This window comes from Plutella xylostella, chromosome 25 (assembly GCF_932276165.1).
Source record: "Plutella xylostella chromosome 25, ilPluXylo3.1, whole genome shotgun sequence".
Classification (NCBI taxonomy): Eukaryota; Metazoa; Arthropoda; class Insecta; order Lepidoptera; family Plutellidae; genus Plutella; species Plutella xylostella.
Genome location: NC_064005.1, coordinates 7,556,202 through 7,575,212, shown reverse-complemented (window position 1 = coordinate 7,575,212; position 19,011 = coordinate 7,556,202). Strand labels below are relative to the sequence as shown.

At 40.8% G+C, this 19,011-nt stretch overlaps 1 protein-coding gene across 1 annotated transcript in view; it reads right to left on the bottom strand.

Annotated features, from left to right (window-relative positions):
- Positions 1-215: 215 nt before the first annotated feature.
- LOC105392169 (DNA damage-binding protein 1) overlaps positions 216-19,011 on the bottom strand; it is a 45,676-nt gene continuing 26,880 nt past the window's right edge. The window contains exons 19-23 of the mRNA XM_048630061.1: positions 13,168-13,317; positions 12,220-12,350; positions 11,377-11,549; positions 773-999; positions 216-398 (exon numbers count right to left, since the gene is read on the bottom strand). Coding sequence (XP_048486018.1) covers positions 315-398; positions 773-999; positions 11,377-11,549; positions 12,220-12,350; positions 13,168-13,317 — 765 coding nt within the window. The 3' untranslated portion in view covers positions 216-314. The remainder of the gene's footprint in view (positions 399-772; positions 1,000-11,376; positions 11,550-12,219; positions 12,351-13,167; positions 13,318-19,011) is intronic.

The following is a 19,011-nucleotide window of genomic DNA, read 5'->3' as shown; positions in this document are numbered from 1 at the left end:
AGAATGCTTGAAAATATACCTATTTATTATGAAGTTATTAAAAACACGCGTTTAATTTAATTTGATACTCTATACCCAGTACATTTCACCGTGAAGATTACAATATGATGTTGAAGAATTTAAACAAAATTAAAGTCAGATTCATGGATCCATTATTGTAACTCTAACTTAAAAATAATTAAAACATATATCGGTATTGAAAAGAAAACAGAAAGTTAGTACAGTAAGTATTTACTAAATTATCGCAAACATAATATAACATTTTCATTCGTGTCGCACACATATCACTTAACCTCGTAGCTAGGGGTCGGTCCCTAGTGTATTCTCGTGAGATCTTCCACTATTTTGATTATATCGTCTACGGTCGCCTCCCGCATCATGCCACTGCCGTCGTCGATCTGAAAGTAATTATAATGACTTATTATAACATGACTTTAGAGCGGTGGTAGCTCAGTCGGCTAAGCGTTCGCTTCTAACGCCCGAGATGCCGTTTTGAATCCCGGCGCTGACATGTACCAATGAGTTCTATGGAATTTTAGTACAATATATACCGTTACTCTTACGATGAAGGAAAACATCGTGAGGAAACCTACACATCTAGATTATACATGTAGGATTGATTACATAGAGGATTACAGTCGTGAGCATATGTATGACTTTAGGATATATATTTTTAAAAAGGTGGCAGAGAAACGATAATTATAGGATAAAAGGGCACAAGGTAACTTCTAAACTTCTTTTTCGTATAAAAAATAAAACAAAATACACATACCTGCAAACCCACAACGGTCTCTTGCTGCATCTCCCTGTTCAAATCGAGGAAGCTCTCGATAAGGTCTCCATCAATGAACCCCTCGGCCGGCTCTGTCTTCAGCTCCGTGTGGAAGGAACGCCAGAACGCGTGAGGTATCTTGCCGACCGACTTGATCGTGTGGGTCAGCTTCTCTTCTAGCTGGTGCAGGAACTCGAACAGCTCTTGCGATATTTGGACTACTAGACCTGGTGGGTAGAAGAGATAATTAATTAAGGGGAATTATAAAACGAGCGAACAAAAAAAAACTTTGCGACTGATGATGACATAAGTACTGTTTTAATAACTTGAGCGGTATGAATTTGAGTAAGCGAAAAATTAACTAAACTGACGACGAATATTGATTTATAATAAAATCCAGAACGAGCTTACAAAAAGTGGACTGTGATAAATCCATTTCAGATATTAAAATTTTATCCGAGCGACTTCATTACTAAGTGAGCGTCTGGAAATACAGAGAGGGCAACTACAATATTAAGATATATTCGATTTTTCTAAGTGAGGTTATACTTAGCGAACTAATAAAAAGTTCACTTTGAGTAAAGTTTTGTATGCTGCTTTATTAATGATTATTGGATACTGATATTCTATTTGAGGGCTTATGTTTTTTTATTTTGATACGCTTTTTAATGAAAACTACAGATTTTTAAATGCACTGGCAAAAAGGATCGTGCGACTGTCCCGAATTCTTCAATAGATATGTTTGCAAACACGTTTTGGGGCTATCAATTCGGCTCAAACTAACAACGCCACCACTGGAAGCAAAATGATACCCATTGGACAAAAAAGAAAACGAGGCCGGCCCAATAAGTCCAAGCCCGCATGTACGTTAAAGTACTAGAGTTCAAATGATAAGATGCTTGATTAATTTAATAATAGTTTATTTCACTTCAATATGTTATAACTAGAATGGACTGATGGTGAACAATGATAATTATTGATATGCTAGTGAGCACACGCGGCGTAATTGCTGTCCGTACGTGAACTGATGTCTTTAGGTAAAGTGTCGCCAAGCGGCGGCGGCGCGGCGGGCGCACACAAGGTGTTAGGTTGCAAATGCACCGAACATGCTCCCGACCGGGAAATGATGCTGGAAGACATTTTACAATATTTGATAGTACTTAAGGAAAATAATGAGTGATGAGATGAATGAAATGCTTACAAGGTGATAAAACAATATTCTTAAATGTTAATGATAACTAAACTAAAGAATCGTGCACACTAAATACATGATTTTTCATAATTGGGGAGGTGGCTTTATTTTGCCTACCCTTCACTCTTTCACTAACACTACGACCGAAATTACGATTCGGTTTATGCACACTAACACTATTTTCACATGAATCACTTTTTACGGATAAAGAGACTTTTCGCGCACTACACAAATCTGCCATCTCACAAGAAGCGTGGCGGGAGCGCGCGGCAGCCGCGGCCCGGGCGGGGGGGCGCGGCGCGCTCCGGCCGGCGGCCCCTGCGCGCCGGCGGCGTCTCCACAGGAACACTGCTGCTGCCACTACCGCTGCTGACACCAGCACGTACATTATGGAGTACTGGTGTATGTCGTGACTCGATATACTCTCATTCTCGTAGCTGTTCACTACAGTTTTCATTTCTCTGATTTGTTCTCCTAGTCTGTTTAAGGTTCCATTAATTTTGGGGTCCATATTTTCATTTAAGTTTGTCTCTATTGGTGTAGAAATATTCAACACATTGTTTATTGATATACTCGGTATGTATACGTCTGCCTCTATGTTTACTACAGACTGAGCGTTCTGCTGACGCGAGTGTATCGTGATATCTCTTCCCTTTGCTATGCAAGTATGGTCGAGGGCAATGATCCCAACCTTGCTGAGTTGACGAACTGCTACTTCCTTGTCACATATGACTCTTATCGCGTATGTGTTGCAGACAAAGTATAAGTAGCTTGATGGGTTGCTTAATTGTGTCCATTTATTTCGACAGCCAGTTTTGGTTGTTTTGCATTTATTGGTTAAATCGGTTTCACAGAATTGTTCATCAGAGTTTAGATGATTGAGAGTAGATGATAAATGACACCTGTATGAGCCATCTTCATATTTACATGCTAGTAATTCGTTATAGGACACTAGTATATACGAGTCTTTTCTCAAATTGACTGCTATATACTCTGACTCTGGGACAACGCTTATCATATGCTGTTCTATTTGATGAGGTAGAGGTATTATTTTGTATAGGTTGTAGTTTTCTCGGCTAATTAATGGTATGGTGATTTCGAAAATGAAGTAGTCTTCCAACATTCTGGCGCGAATATTAAGGAGTTTGTACATCTTATAAAAATCTGTTTGAATGTTATCTATAGGCAGTCTCAAATCATTTGTTAATTGGGCTGATATGGTCTGAAGTTGTTCTCTTAACTGATTGGGTGTTAACAAGTGCACATTTATTTGGCCGTGATAAATATCAGTAACTGTATTCAAAAGAGTGTCTTGGATTCTTCGTAAGTTCTGAATCATATTGCTGACTGCTAATGCTGACAGGGTAACATCTTGCAATCGTGACATTCCTTGTATTTCTGTTTGCATGGAATTGGTGATTCCACTAAGCTGACTGATGTGCTGATTTATGATGGTATGCTGTTTAGCGATGGTTTCTTCAGTTCTCTTCAATAGGTTAAATTCGGCTTCAACTATGGAAGTTTGGTTCTTAAGTAGATAAGATAAATGATTCTCATTTCTTTGAATATGCTCTATATCTTGTTTATATTGTTCGGCGAAGCGGTCATCCAATACTCCGAACAGGGAGTTTGCAACATTGCCTACGATGTTTATAATGCCTCGACGAGTCCTTGACCGTGAGAAGTGCTGATTCAACAACAACTCGTTGTAATGCTGGAGTTCGTTGGCATCGTGACCTACTTGTAATAATATCATATGACAGTAGTTTTGCTCTTGTATTTGTTTGCATGTATGATCTATATATTTTGAATATTTATTTACTGCCGTGATTGCTTCCCAATATGGTGTCATGTTATAGTAAGTGATGAGTCGCCACTCATCTCCCAGAATTTGCATTTTCCCTAATGAGTCAAAATACAACGTTCTGTTGCTCTCTAAATCTGTTATATTGTATGATGCTGATGCTGGACACAGTATATTCAGGAAACATATTAAGGCAAGTGCTATTGCCATAAAGCTGGAATGCTGAGTTGCTGTTTGCTGTTTTGTCTTGCTATGCTGGTCGTCTTGTGCTTCGCTGTCTGTGTTATTTTTTGGCAATTCATCTTGTTTATTTTCTTGATTGTGTAGGGGTAGGATTGATAACTTTAAAACAGGTCGTTTTATAAATCCATTTTTTGTTTTTAGTGTTACCACACGCACTAGGCCGTCTTTGCCTGGGTGTATTTCGGTTACACGTCCCATGGGCCACTTTCCTGCTGCTATCATGTTGTCGTCATGGATGGTTACCAGATCTCCGACTTTGATGTTCGATTTAGGTGTAAACCATTTGCTTCTCGGTGACAATGTAGTTAGATATTCATCTCTCCATCGCTGCCATATGTCTTGGAAGAGCTTAGAGATTAAATACCATCTCGTTCTGGCATCGTGTGCGGTCTCTATAATGCTTTGGCCTGGTCTTCCCGTTGAAAAATGAGCTGGTGTTAAGAAATCCAGGTTATTCGGGTCATCTGACAGGGCGCATAAGGGCCGTGAATTAAGACACGCTTCGATTTGTGCCAGCAAAGTGCTCCACTCTTCATATGTCAATCTCTGATGTCCAACCACTCTTTTCAGATGTTGCTTCAAGCTGCGAATTGATCTTTCCCATATACCACCTGCACTTGGCCAGGATGGACAGTTCCAATGCCATTGAATGTTCATGTCGGCTATGCTACCTAGTAAGGTGTCGTCGAATGTGCTTTGGATTTGGTCATATTCCTGCTGTAATAGCCTATTGGCGCCGCAAAAGTTGGTGCCGTTGTCGCTATATAAGTTCTGTATTGGGCCTCTGCGAGCATTTGCCCGACGCAGTGCTGCTAAGAAGGCCTCACTGGTCATATCTGATACTATCTCGATGTGTATGCTTTTTGTTACAAGACACTTGAAGAGCGCAATGTAGCCTTTAGTCGTCTTGATACCGCGGCCTTTATTGGCCTTGACCTCAACAAATCCTGTCATATCGACGCCTGTATGGTAGAATGCTGGTGCTGGGTTGACTCTGTATTCTGGTAAGTCCCCCATTAATTGTTTTTGCTTCAGTGGTTCCTGCTTTCTGCATGTGATACAACGACGTAATTCTTTCTTTGTGGCTCGATTTCCCTTTATAATCCAATAACGTTTACGTAAAATTGCTAATGTCAGTTGTGGTCCACCGTGATAACACAACTCATGTGCTTGATTGATAAGTAACGTTGTTAATTTGCTATCGTATGGTATTATGATGGGATGTTTCGTTTCCTCGTCGATGTTGGCGTTGCGTAGTCGGCCTCCGACTCGCATCACGCCGTCCTCGCCCACGTACGGGTTGAGACACAATAGGTTGCTGTTTGTTTGTGGATATAGTCCATTTTCCAATCTCTCGATATCCACCTGAAACTCTTTTCTTTGTATGTATTTAATTATGAGCATTTTTGCGTGATTGAGTTCCTGTAATGTTAGGTAATTTACTTTTTTGGTTGTTCTAGGTATTTTCAAACGTAGAATCCATGCCAGGCTTCTGCACATTTCTGTAAATGAGTTGTATTTTTCAAACAATCTCTCATAAATGTTAAATGATGGTGGCTCTTTTTGGACAACATTTGATTGCTTGGTAATTTTTATTTCCTGATTGGTGGAATAGTTTGCTTGTTGTTGCTCCTTGTTCAAATCAGCTGTTGTTGATAACATCGCCGGCCCATTAAACCATAGCGAATGCTCCTTTAGTTGCGATGACGTCAAGCCTCTGCTAGCTGCGTCAGCGGGATTTTCTTTCGTCTTTATGTATCTCCAACATTCGGGTCCCATGACTTTGATAATATTTACAACTCTGTTTGCCACAAATGGTTTCCATCGCTGGGGCTCTCCCTGCAGCCATCCAAGTACTGCCATAGAATCACACCAGCCAAATAGTTTTTTATGATAATTTTGTAGGCATTCTGTAACCTTTGACATAAGTCTTGATAATAATTCAGCTCCACATAGCTCCAATCTCGGAAGTGATACTGATTTTGAGTTTGGTACCAATCTGGTTTTGGCGGCAACGAGCACTACGGAAACCTGACCCTCCCTCTGTATGCGTGCATAGATAACACAAGCATAAGCCTTAGTCGATGAGTCACAAAATCCATGCAACTCTATGACGTCATCCTGTAGACTGTTTAGCCATCTCGGAATCACGAACTCGCTTAGTGTAGCTAAATCCTTTTTTAATCTCAGCCATTCTTCCTGTGTGTCCTTGGGGACTTGATCATTCCATTGTAAATTAGGCTCTAACCATACCTTTTGAAAAAGTAATTTTAGCTTGGTTGTTACGGGTGCTATCCAACCGAGCGGGTCAAATAACTGTGATATTTCCGATAGAAGAACTCTTTTTGTTATTTTTGATGATGAGTGGTTGTGAATGTCCGTTTTAAATGTGAATGTATCATTTTCGGAGTTCCATTGGAGGCCTAGAGTTTTCGCCGTGCTTTCTGATCTGAATGTATAATTGTTGTTATTGCTGTGTTGTTCTTGCTGAATGTCTGATAGAAGTGTGGGCTCGTTAGATGCCCACTTTCTTAGTGTGAATGCTCCTGATTGAAGAAGATTGTTAAGATCAGAAATAATTCGTCTCCCTTCCTCTATGCTGTGCGCGCCATGGACTAAGTCGTCCATAAAGAATGAGCTTTCTACAATTTTTGATGCTTCCGGGTAATTTTGGCGTTCATCAGCTGCTAGTTTCTTCAAGGTCATCATTGCTATATACGAAGCTGGCTTCATTCCATATGTCAAGGTCGCCAATTGATATATTTGTATTGGTTGATCACGTGACTCGCGCCAAACAATTTTCTGATATTCCTGATCTACTTCTCTCATCATAATCTGCCTGTACATCTTTGCAATATCACTGGTATACGCATAGCGATATTGTCGCCATTTCAATATAAGTCCCATGAGATCTTGTTGTAGATTGGGGCCCTTGTGCATGACGTCATTGAGGCTTAGACCGGAAGTACTTTTGCTACTTGCGTTGAATACAACTCGCACCTTCGTTGTTTCACTCTCTTTCTGAATAGCATGATGTGGGAGATAGCATCCCTTCTTCTCTCTGTCTTCTGATATTTTCATGTGATTTAATTCTTGATATTCTTTCATAAACTGTTTATATTGCTCTGCTAGATAATCTTGTTTTGCTAATTTACGCTCTAAGTTGCTGAATTGCGCCATGGCGGTTTCTTTTGTTGATCCTAATTTTTCAACTTCAGCGAGCTTTAGTGGTAGCCCTACTTCATAGCGACCACTGGGTAGACGACGCGTAGTAGAATTATAAAATTCCACGCATTCTTGATCTTCGGCTGACATCTCGGATTGATCATGGATATCTTCGATGTGCCAGAATTGCTGTATGTCTTCAATTTGATTTAAAACGACATTGCAGTGATACGAAGTAGTCACGCTGCCGCATAGAATCCACCCTAGTTGCGACAACTGGGCCAGGGGTTGCGTTTCATCGCCACGAATGATTCCGTCCATCATGATTAATGAATAAATTTCCGCACCTAATAAAATGTCAACAGGGCGGCTAACATAGAATTCGGGATCTGCTAAATTGATATCTGATATATGGCTCCATGCTGGTTTGCTGAATGTTTTTTGCGGAAGATTTTTAATCAAATTATTCATTATCATTACCCTTGCATTAAAAACAAAGTCACTGTGTAATGATTGGCAAGTTATGTCGAGCATCCCCTTGCAATTGTTCTCCTTTTCTCCTATTCCAAATATAACTCCGTTGCATGATTGACGTTTTATACCTAGTTGCTGTGCTGCGCGTTCACTTATCAAGGAAATTTGGGAACCCTGATCTATTAAGGCTCGCATAATGTGTTGATTTCCATCCCTTGAAGTCACCTTAATTAATGCTGTTGTTAGTAAAATTTCCGACGCATCACCCTGTGACTGTGACACATGGGAATTATTATTTCTGTTATTTGCTACTCTAGTTACCGGCGGCGGCATTTCCTGGGATTTCTGCTTTGCTAAGGCGTCATGTAGCAACGTGTTATGCTTATTGTTACATGCCCGGCATGTTTTTGTCGAAATGCACTTTTTACCGCGATGGTCATACAAGCAATTTATGCAAAGTTGATGATTGTTCAGTGTCTTTAATTTGATATCATTCGGCATGTTCAGAAACTTGTCGCACATGAACAAACCGTGTTCGGCTTCACACAGAGGACATTTGATGCTTGTTGATGCGTGGGAATACTTGAAAAATGGTTTGCCCACGTTTTCGTTGTTGCCGTTCCTGGGAACGAATGCTTTTCTTGGGCTTGAAGTTGCCGAAAATTTCTGAGTAGGTACTTGATGGGGAAGTGGCTGTTGTTGAGTGTTACTGCTTTTTGGTGTGCATTCCTGCCTTCTACGTGCTGATTCCATCGTGATAAATTTGAGTTCCAAGAAATCTAGGAAATCCTGTAGAATTGGTAGTTCTCGCGAGTTGCCTAATGATTCGACGTATTCACCGTACGTAATGCTATCTAATTTTTGCGATAGGAGATGCACAAGGAGAGGATCCCAAGTACTTATGTCCACGCCTTGATTCTTAATAGCATGGAGGCTTTCCACGGTGATGTCATGTAACTTTTTAATTTGGTTACATGCTGGTGCTTGCATGTTAGGTAAATTCAGAAGAGTGTTGACATGTGAAGTAAAAATTAACTTCTTATTTTCGTAACGGTGGTCTAAAATTTTCCAACAGATGCTGTAATTTTCTGAGCTGATTGATAAATGCTGAATGAGTCGCTCGGCGTCGCCTTTCACTTTGCTTTTTAAGAACTGCATCTTTTGTGCACTTGATAACGATGGATTTTTATGTATGGTTTCTAAAAATAGATCTCGAAATGACACCCATTGTTGATAACTGCCCGTGAAAACTGGTAGTTCTATTGTAGGTGTAGACTTTTCAATGTGTGAGACTGACCACATCTTAGAATTTAGCGCCTTTTTGATACGATTATATGTTGACTCATGTCTGCTAAACATACTTTCATATGCGTCGTCCTCCTCACCTTCCAATGCGTCGATGATGTCCCAGTGAAGAGAATCAATCACCGTCCACCGGCTGTCCAGAGACTTCAATAAATCCTGAAACTCCCATTTCTCGGAAACCGATTCGATGTTTATAGTATTAACCGTTCTAATAAATGCTTTGAAATTAACTGTCTGCTTACGGAGTAAGTCGTCGAGTTTGCTGTTAGTCCCTCTCGACTTATACTGTACCGCCGGTTGTGCTGCAGGCTCCACTGCCTGCTGCTGCGTGACTGATATCTGCTGCTGTGCTGATGTCCCAGGTTGGGGTTTTCCGGGAGGTTGCTTAGTCTGCTGCTGCTGTGCTGGTTGCTGACCTGCTGCTGTCCTGCCGGCGCTTGATTTGATCTCACCTTCCAAGTTCTCGATGTATGCTTTGATGTCACGGTAGAGCTTCTTTGTTGATTCGAACTCACCTTTTTGAAAGTATTGATGCTCCATAGACTCATATGGAAGGAGCTTTTTGTTATTGGCGTCGTACTCCGACCATAATAAGTCTAACATTTCCATTTTCCGCCTACAGTTGTCGACAGTCCGCCTATCGGCAGGGTCTTTTTTCATATTAGAAAGAAGCTTGGTCATGGCTTCGAAGATGTTCTTTTGACTCTCGTAGAGAGAATCCATTGCTGTATCCATGCTCATGGTTGATAAGGTATAGTAAGGGTAGATCTTACTTGATTACTGCTGCTGCTGATGCTGAGTGCTAGCTTGCGTCACACGCAAAGCCTTGCTATCTGTAGTTGATAAGCGAGGAGTATCCTCACTGAAATCCAAACTGCTAGGTTCACCACCACTTCACTGGTTCACACAAGTCACACGCGAGTCAAAGTTCCGAGTCACCGATACCGACGCGCGTGATCCTCGAGAGGTTTCGAAGGACCAAAAATGTACGTTAAAGTACTAGAGTTCAAATGATAAGATGCTTGATTAATTTAATAATAGTTTATTTCACTTCAATATGTTATAACTAGAATGGACTGATGGTGAACAATGATAATTATTGATATGCTAGTGAGCACACGCGGCGTAATTGCTGTCCGTACGTGAACTGATGTCTTTAGGTAAAGTGTCGCCAAGCGGCGGCGGCGCGGCGGGCGCACACAAGGTGTTAGGTTGCAAATGCACCGAACACCGCACTTATTTACCAGTGACGATGAGTAGTAGGGCTCCTCATACCTATCAATGTTTCTTAGTATTAATAACAAGTTTTATTTTTGTTGACTGAAGCGTCTTATTTAAATTTTTGTTCATTTTATTGAAATAAATGCATGCATATTACTTTATTTTTATGGAGTACATTGTTTTATTTAATCAAATTTCTCAACTAATAGAATAGTGTTTCTTCAAAAAGTTATTTCATATTATTTTTATTTTTTAAATGTGAGCTCATTATACTCTGCTCATTAGTGTATTTTTCAAAGTGGTTTTTGTATTCGAAACACTTCATTTAAGATAAAATGCCGCTCAGTATAAAAAATACATTTGCCAAATATTGAAAAAAATGCAGGACGTAACGTTGACACTCAAACAAATATTAGGTCGCTCAAATATTATGAAGCTGCTCATTTTGTATTTTAAGTAACTCAAATTAATGTTTGTAAGTTGCTGTTCTGTTGATTTCTGGTCACTCGCAGTCAGTCGCTCACTTAGTAATTCTATAACCCAAATTAATTAATTTTGACACTTAGAACTGTAATTTACAGTCACTCGTTTTATTGCTACCCATTAATTAATTTAATTAGTAGATCTCGACGACGTTTAGGAGATTATAATAGGGCTCACGTGTGTGAAAAGTGTGCTTACTAGCGTATGTACATGGATTGATGAAGATGAATTTAACTTTTCGGAAGTCACGGGTCAGCTTTCAATTTCTATTTGATAGTCCCACTAGGAGATTGAACCCGGGACCTTTGGGAGTTGATACGGCTAGTAGTTCTACGTAGCACCAACAGATGGCACCCCCTCAGCTAGTAGTAACAAGCGGTACTAACAGATGGCGCCGGCGACGGTGGCCATGAGCACGGTTACCATGTCGCCTAGTAGTTACACACTCCACTAACAGATGGCACCTCCTCAGCTAGTAGTAACGAGCGGTACTAACAGATGGCGCCGGCGACGGTGGCCATGAGCACGGTCACCATGTCGCCTAGTAGTTCCACACTCCACCAACAGATGGCACCTCTATCTTCACCTAGTAACAAGCGGTACTAACAGATGACGCCGGCGACGGTGGCCATGAGCACGGTCACCATGTCGCCTAGTAGTTACACACTCCACCAACAGATGGCACCTCCTCAGCTAGTAGTAACAAGCGGTACTAACAGATGGCGCCGGCGACGGTGGCCATGAGCACGGGGTTGGCGGTGGGCGCGTGCGAGTCGGTGGGCGCGTGCGAGCCCACCAGCGAGCCGCGCCGCATCACGTTCACCATGTCGCCGAGGTGCATCTGTCCGACGTAGCCCATCTGCTGGCGCTCCTCGTCGGTTGTAGCCGCGCTGGGGGAGAGGGGGGTTGTTAAATAAAGATATAGGAGGGGCGAAACAGCCGCGAATCGCTTCGAGAAAAGATGGCACAACCGTGCCCGATTTGCTCGAGGCGAGTAAAACTTACAGCAAAATTAAATGGAAAGATGCTTAAAAAAAGGTAGGTTATTAAATATTTATTTATTTTTCAAAACAAACTTACAGCAAAAGTAAAGGGAGGATGCTTAAAATATATTGCCTGGTAAAATAAGTAAGTAACGGGTGATGAAATTGAATATTACAAAACATACATGAACATTCAAAGACCCCTTTAGAAGTGTGTGGAAAGACGCGGGTGGAATCCTTTCGAACAAGAGCTAGACTAGGGTTTTTTTACCTTGATGAAAGGATGGATCCTTGCTTTGGCGATTTACACACTTGACCGCGCACTACCACAGATTATCATTGTATGCATAAATGACATATATAGAAAAAAGGCTTACACTCTAAACGCAAACACAGCCGCCACCTCACCACGCGGAAATTTACTGATAATGACTGAAATAATGTTAAAATCCGCAATCCGTTCGGTGAGGCGGTGCGTGTGTGAATCGCCTTATGGTTTGTTGATAAATGCAACATATGGCCACCGTTTTGGTCAAGATATCTTGTGTTGAAGATGTATTGCAGAAGTGATATTAACCTGTCCTTCTGACACACGAAGAGGTTGAAGCTGTTCTCAGCTCCCAGGAAGGTGTCGTCGTCGAGGATCTCCACGGACATGGTCCAGTTCGGGATGTAGTCGCGCGCTATCTCCTCGAAGCTGCCCTCCATCTGGACAGTACATTGTTTGTATAGTTAATATTAAAAACATACACGCATTGACTATGTAGGTATAGATAGATACCTACATAGATATTACTAGCGTAAGGACAAAGCCAACCGTTGAAGAAAATGTCCAAAATCTGTCGTAATTTGCTTGAATTAGGGCCAGCACGCACGCGGGTGACAAGCAAAATGTTCTGACAGGCGCATTTTTCCTTTTGAATTGCAAACACGATATTGTAAAAATAGCAATTGAAAAAATAACTGTAGGAATAAAGTCTGTAAAAACCAAAATACAGGGTTCATTTTGCTAATGTGGTAAAATTAAGACTATTATCTCCCTAATCGCCAGAATCGGGCTCACGGGCGTTGATTGCCGGTAATCTAATCACCACGCCTTTATTTCACAGTGACAAAAAGCAAATGACAAACTCAAATAACAGTAAACTTACCTTATAACCATGAAGCTCTATAGCTATATACGGCTCTATAACTAGACAACAAAGAGACCTAAGCAGTGTCCTGTGCCTGTGGTCAGGCCGCGTGGGCCGCACTGTACCTGCTTGTACTGCAGCAGCGACATGGAGCGCATGATGTTGTTGAAGTGTCCTCTGTGCCTGTGGTCAGGCCGCGTGGGCCGCACTGTACCTGCTTGTACTGCAGCAGCGACATGGAGCGCATGATGTTGTTGAAGTGTCCTCTGTGCCTGTGGTCAGGCCGCGTGGGCCGCACTGTACCTGCTTGTACTGCAGCAGCGACATGGAGCGCATGATGTTGTTGAAGTGTCCTCTGTGCCTGTGGTCAGGCCGCGTGGGCCGCACTGTACCTGCTTGTACTGCAGCAGCGACATGGAGCGCATGATGTCGCCCACCAGCACGAAGTCGCCCTTCACCTTCAGGTACAGCGCCACGATGTTGTTGAAGTGACTGCACTCGAGTCGGAGCTCTTTTTCTGAGGTCCACTCGAATAGACGCACCTGTAGGATGGAAGGTCAATGTTAGCTATTCTAAAGGCAGATATTCTAATTTTAGAGCTTTCAAAATCTTAAATTCTTTCTAATTTTTCGCTGGCAAAATCTATAGTTTGACAGCTCTACAATTAGATTTTGTGGCTAAAGAATCTCCATCAATGTTGAGAAAACGAAACAGTGAACTGTTGAATGGGAATATTAGTCTTACACTGAGTTGCAGAAAGCATCATTAAGGGGATCCCTAAAGCTAAAATGCTAAAGTCGGCTTGATATACTTGATTAGATTGGAAAAACGGTGGCTTCTATCACATTGATAAAAATATATTTTGTAGCAGAGGGTATACTGAACATGTTAGTTGCTTATAAATTGGTGCAGGATTATAATAAGTATGTTAAAAAAAATTGCAAACACACCATGTCTTTTGCCATTTTTTGACTTATTATGAAAAAACCCTCGAAATCAGAGGGCCCATTTTCATGGAATCTTATATGTATGTGTAGGTAATTAAATTCTTAACAAAGTTACCTTAAAGAGTTGGATTTAATGGACCAGAAGTCAACTTTTTTTGCAAAAAACTAATAAATTCCGGTTTAAAAATGATGACACCGTGACAGATTTCAGATTTCTTCAGTCGTCGCCCTGGTGGCGGCCTGTTAGGAGCGATACCCACGCCATTTTATTTTTTATCAAATATTTCACAAAAACTGATTAAATCAACAAATTATGACTACAAGTATTATTATACATATGCATTTGCTATGGAAAGTTAATTTTCTAATCATTTTAGATGCAGAAAAGCCGAAAATTCTTAGAAAACATTTCGCCTTTTCGATTTGTTTACATTTTTTACTATAGAGTTACAGATGCATAGATAAAGGTAAACATTGCACATAATGACACTTATTAGATTCTCCGAATAAGAACTATACGGTCAATGCAGTATGCCAAAGCGCGAGCCTGTTTATATTCTGAGGGGTAATTTATTTTATTTTAACGGTTGTGTATGGTAGGTAAGCTACACAATATACAGGGTGTTGAAAAGTAAGTTCATAATTTGTTTTATTTGAAACCAAAAACCGTAGTTAATTAAAAATATATATATTTTAAGATGTGGTAGTCTGTACACTACAGGTTGTTAAAAATAAGTAAGTATTTTTAAAAATTGAAGATCTAAAATTTACATAATTTTTTAAATCTATTTAACAAGCTTTGCAAAAAAGCGGTTAAGTGCGACTGTATCTCGCCATGAAAAAAATGAAATGTTTACTGTAGCTATGAATTTTATGCGTTACAAGTGGAATAAAATACCGCATAATATTATGTACAACTATGTAAGAGCCTAGTTTTTAAAAAAAAACTCATAAGAAAATATTAAATACACAGGTTTTTTAACCCCTGAAGGAAATAGAGGGGTGTTATAAGTTTAAAGTAAGGGCTGAATTTTTTTTTAAATTAGGGTGATAGGTAATGTATATTTTTAATGATTTTTTCAAATAGATAAATGTTATACCATTTTTAAATTGCCATAAAATTACCTATAGTTATAGTTATAGAAAAGGGCAGGGCTACCAGTGCCCATTCGCCACTGCAACCTAAAAGATCTATAAATTATGACTCCCCATGCCGAGTCTCACTCTACAGGCCCAAGTCTTTTATAAACCTGATATTACCTATACAGGATGCTGCAAAAAGGGTATACTGTGCCGAAAGGGTTTGACTCAGGGGTTATTCTGAACAACTTTTGTTCTCCAAGTTTTGGAAATTCTCGAAAAATAAATTCGGTCTCTATAGTAAAAAGTCACGTGATCGAATAAGTTTCTATGTAAAAGGTTTTGTTACGTGAATTTTCAAAATTGTAGAAGAAAAGTGGATCAGAATGGCACCTAAATCCACTTTTGGCTAAGCTTTATACCCTTTTTTCAATACCTTGTATAAAATATCGTCAGCGTCACCTTAGATCGTAATCATCGTAACTCCTCGTGACCAAATTTTAGAGGAGACAAAAATACTGTTTTATTTGTAGTTCTAGTTGGCATACTACCCACCTAAAGTTTTTTTTAACTAGCCTAAAAATGATTTGTTTAGACAGTCTATCTTCCTGTTCAACCGCAGCCTGAGTGCCAGTGACTCAATGACTGAAAGGAGGCCATTAGTGCTCCTAAATAAATAAAGCAGGCCTGTAGATTATCTTTCAGTGTACCGACACATCTGATTGCTGTAAGAGCCTGATAAGCTCTTCGAACGAGTCATACCTCTGTGGTGGTACGGTTTCGACCTTTCGGACAGTCAGTTTGGCATCCGAAATGCGGATTCGAATAGTGGGTACAATACTTTGCGTTCGTTCACTGTCGGAGCAGGATAAGAACCACGGGCGAGTTGTTGCGCTGGCTGTTTGCTTAAAAATAGTAACCGCGTTCAACTCTATCCCCTAGAGGGCGAACCTTTAGGGCGGCTCTTGTATACCATCACTTGTCTTCTTATCTGCAGAAAATTGACAGAGGTCATACGTGTCTAACAAGTACATTAAGGATGCGAAAAGAGAGGGTTTGTTTTCACTGAAGAAGTTCAGTTGCGGAGTTCCACAGCGGTAGGTCTTGGACCCCTCTGCTGTGGAACTTGGCATACAACGCGGTCCTGCAAATCAAGCTCGCAAACGGCGTTAGCACAGTGCATTTTTCTAATGTCACACAGGTCGTGAGGTAGGCTGAGAGCCTCCTTCAGGGATGACATCCCAATGATTCATTACGAAAAAATTGCTGCAGCTGTGCTCGCCATGCAGTGCATGGGCTACTTCCGAATCTGGGGGGCTGTTGCAAAGGAGTCCGTTGCCTCTATACGGTACGGGTTCCGTGCGATCTATGATCCTTCCGGGAGCACCTGTCTTGTCAAGTCGAAGAGAATGGCTCGTATTCGACGCAACCTGCAGTACTGGTGGGATTGGTTGGAGGACAGGACGGCAGGAAGCTGCAGCAGCCGTCATGCTGTGATTCGACGCATAGATGCAAAAAAAAGTTGAAAGTAACTTCATGTTAATAAAATATTAGATCTTAATTTAACAACATAACATTGCAAAAAAAAATTAACATTGTTGAGTATGTTATTGTAATTTACTAAAGTAGTAATAAAAACAAAGGCTTATTGCATAGTTTTCGTTCACGTTCGCCTGCATCGCACGTTGTATATGAGAATAAAGGGTATAATTACTAAGTTTTCTTGTTTAAAAATCACGGTTTGGGGTTTAGAGGAAAACAAATGGTAAAATGCGGAATACATTTTTTTTTTTTTCGAATAAAGAGGAAAACATGTGAATTCAAAAAACGTTTCTATTGACACCAAAGAGTACTTTTCGCCGAAAAAAGTGGAGTTACAATGTTTGCGATCTAAAGTGATGATAGAACTAGAACTTATTTTTTCAGTTCACCTGCTGTTGAGTGAAATCGTAATTAGGTAAATGACTCCTTGACATGAAAATAACTTTTTTTTTATAATCGTTATAACAAAACCGTTTTTTTTAATACAGCAATATTTGTAGGTGTACTTACAGTGAGCAAAAGAGCGCAGCAAGGTGTAAATTTTTTGGTTTTTAAGAAACAAAAATATTATTTCTATCATATACCAAATACACATAAGTACTTAAAAAAAAATACACACTCTCGCCTTGTACTAATGTACTCCCTTGCGGGGGTACTTACATGTTATTATTTTTCTGGTGACCTCCCCATATCCCTTTGCCAGCTACGTAACCTTTTGTGACACCCTGTATATGCAGAGTTCTGCAAACTACTGTTCTGCTTTTGAAACACCAAAAAAAAACAGGTCGTCTAACTAAAAGGTCACGTGACCAAAAAAAAATTATATGAAGAAGCGTTTTTTTCATGAATATAAAAAATTACGTAGGATAAAAGTTTTTCAGAGTGACGTCTGAGTAACGCCCTTTCGGCTAACTATACTTTTTTTATTACACGGGGGCAGAGTTTAATACAACACCCTGAACTACACTCGCGAGCAACCAAATCGACTCAAGCCTTCACGGCGCACATATACATTGATTTTCCTAAAACGATAAATGGTAAATATAAAAGTGATATGTCATTCGAAAGCTGAAGAATTAGGCTTTCAATTAAGATCAATACCATAAAAAAAAACTAAGCGCAGATTTAATGACGCATTTTAATTGCCCGTCAGTGTTAATTACCTCATTAGGAATCCACGCCTTGCGCTACCTGATCCCGCTATAAAACCTTTCCACATCCGGTGTACCTTATCAGTCGCTTGTTGCAAGTTGACCGGTACACATCTCGTTGCATTGTATTCCTTGTTTTCGCAAACCCATGGATACCACACCAGAAGAAGCTGCTCAAGTTGTTGCCTTGCTGCAACAAGGGTTAAGTCAGCGAGCAGTCGCTGCCCAGCTCCACTTGAGCCAGTCTGCTGTATCCCGAGTATACAGACGGTTCCAAGAGACTGGTGCCTTCAATCGAAGACCAAGAACGGGCCGCCACCGCTGCACTTCAGAGAGAGACGACCGCTTCATTGTCTCAACCTCGCTGCGCAATCGACACCTTACGGGCGTTGATGTGCAGCAAGAACTGAGACGTGTACGACAAGTGGCTGTCAGCGAGTGGACAGTGAGAAGACGCTTGAAGGAAGCCAACTTGACACCAAAAAGACCTGCATCAGGCCCCAAATTGACTGCAGGCCACCGACAAGCGCGTCTTCAGTTTGCTCGAGAGCATCTCGATTGGAGCATTGCGCAATGGCGGTCGGTCCTGTTTACTGATGAGTGCAGAGTGTGTCTGCATGGCAGTGACAGGAGAGGCCGGGTCTACCGGCGTCCGGGGGAACGATTTGCCCAATGTTGTTTCGCTGAAACAGTAGCATATGGCGGCGGTTCCTGCATGATGTGGGCTGGTATTTCTCTAGAGGGAAAAACCGCACTTGTTTTCGTGCCTGGAGGCGGCCGAGGAGGCGGGTTAACAGCTGATCGGTACATCACCGACATTCTACTCGGTCATGTTGTGCCCTATGCAGAATTTGTCGGTGAAGACTTCGTGCTAATGCACGACAATGCCCGCTGCCACACGGCACGAGTCAGTCGGCAGTTTCTGAGAGAGAAGGAATTGCGCACGATGGACTGGCCTGCGCTCAGTCCTGACCTGAATCCCATCGAACACTTATGGGACGAGCTCAAAAGAAGAGTTCGGGCCAGGAATCCAGTCCCTGCAAGCGTGGACGAGCTGAAGACAGCTTTATTAGAGGAGTGGGACGGCATTCCTCAGGAAACTGTCAAAAAGTTGATAAGGTCTATGAGAAACAGGCTGCAGGCTGTAATTAGGGCAAGAGGGGGCAATACAAAGTATTGATTTAAATAAATAAATTTTTATCTTAACATTTTTTGTTTAATTTGTATAATACGATACCCATACCCTTTTTTCCTAAATTCCCGTTTTTCCTACAATTGCGTTCAGACATCATTTATTTCAAAAATGATGAATGGATTTCAATAATAATGATATCAAATTAAAGCTGACATCTTAAGCTTTTAAATGACATATCATTTTTATTATTTCTATTCATAATTTTACTTGTATTAATGTATGTTTGCGCCGTCAAGGCTTGAGTCGATTTGGTTGCTCGCGAGTGTATTAAACTCTGATAATATTTTCGCGATTTTTTTACATTCTGATTTCATTTCCTGG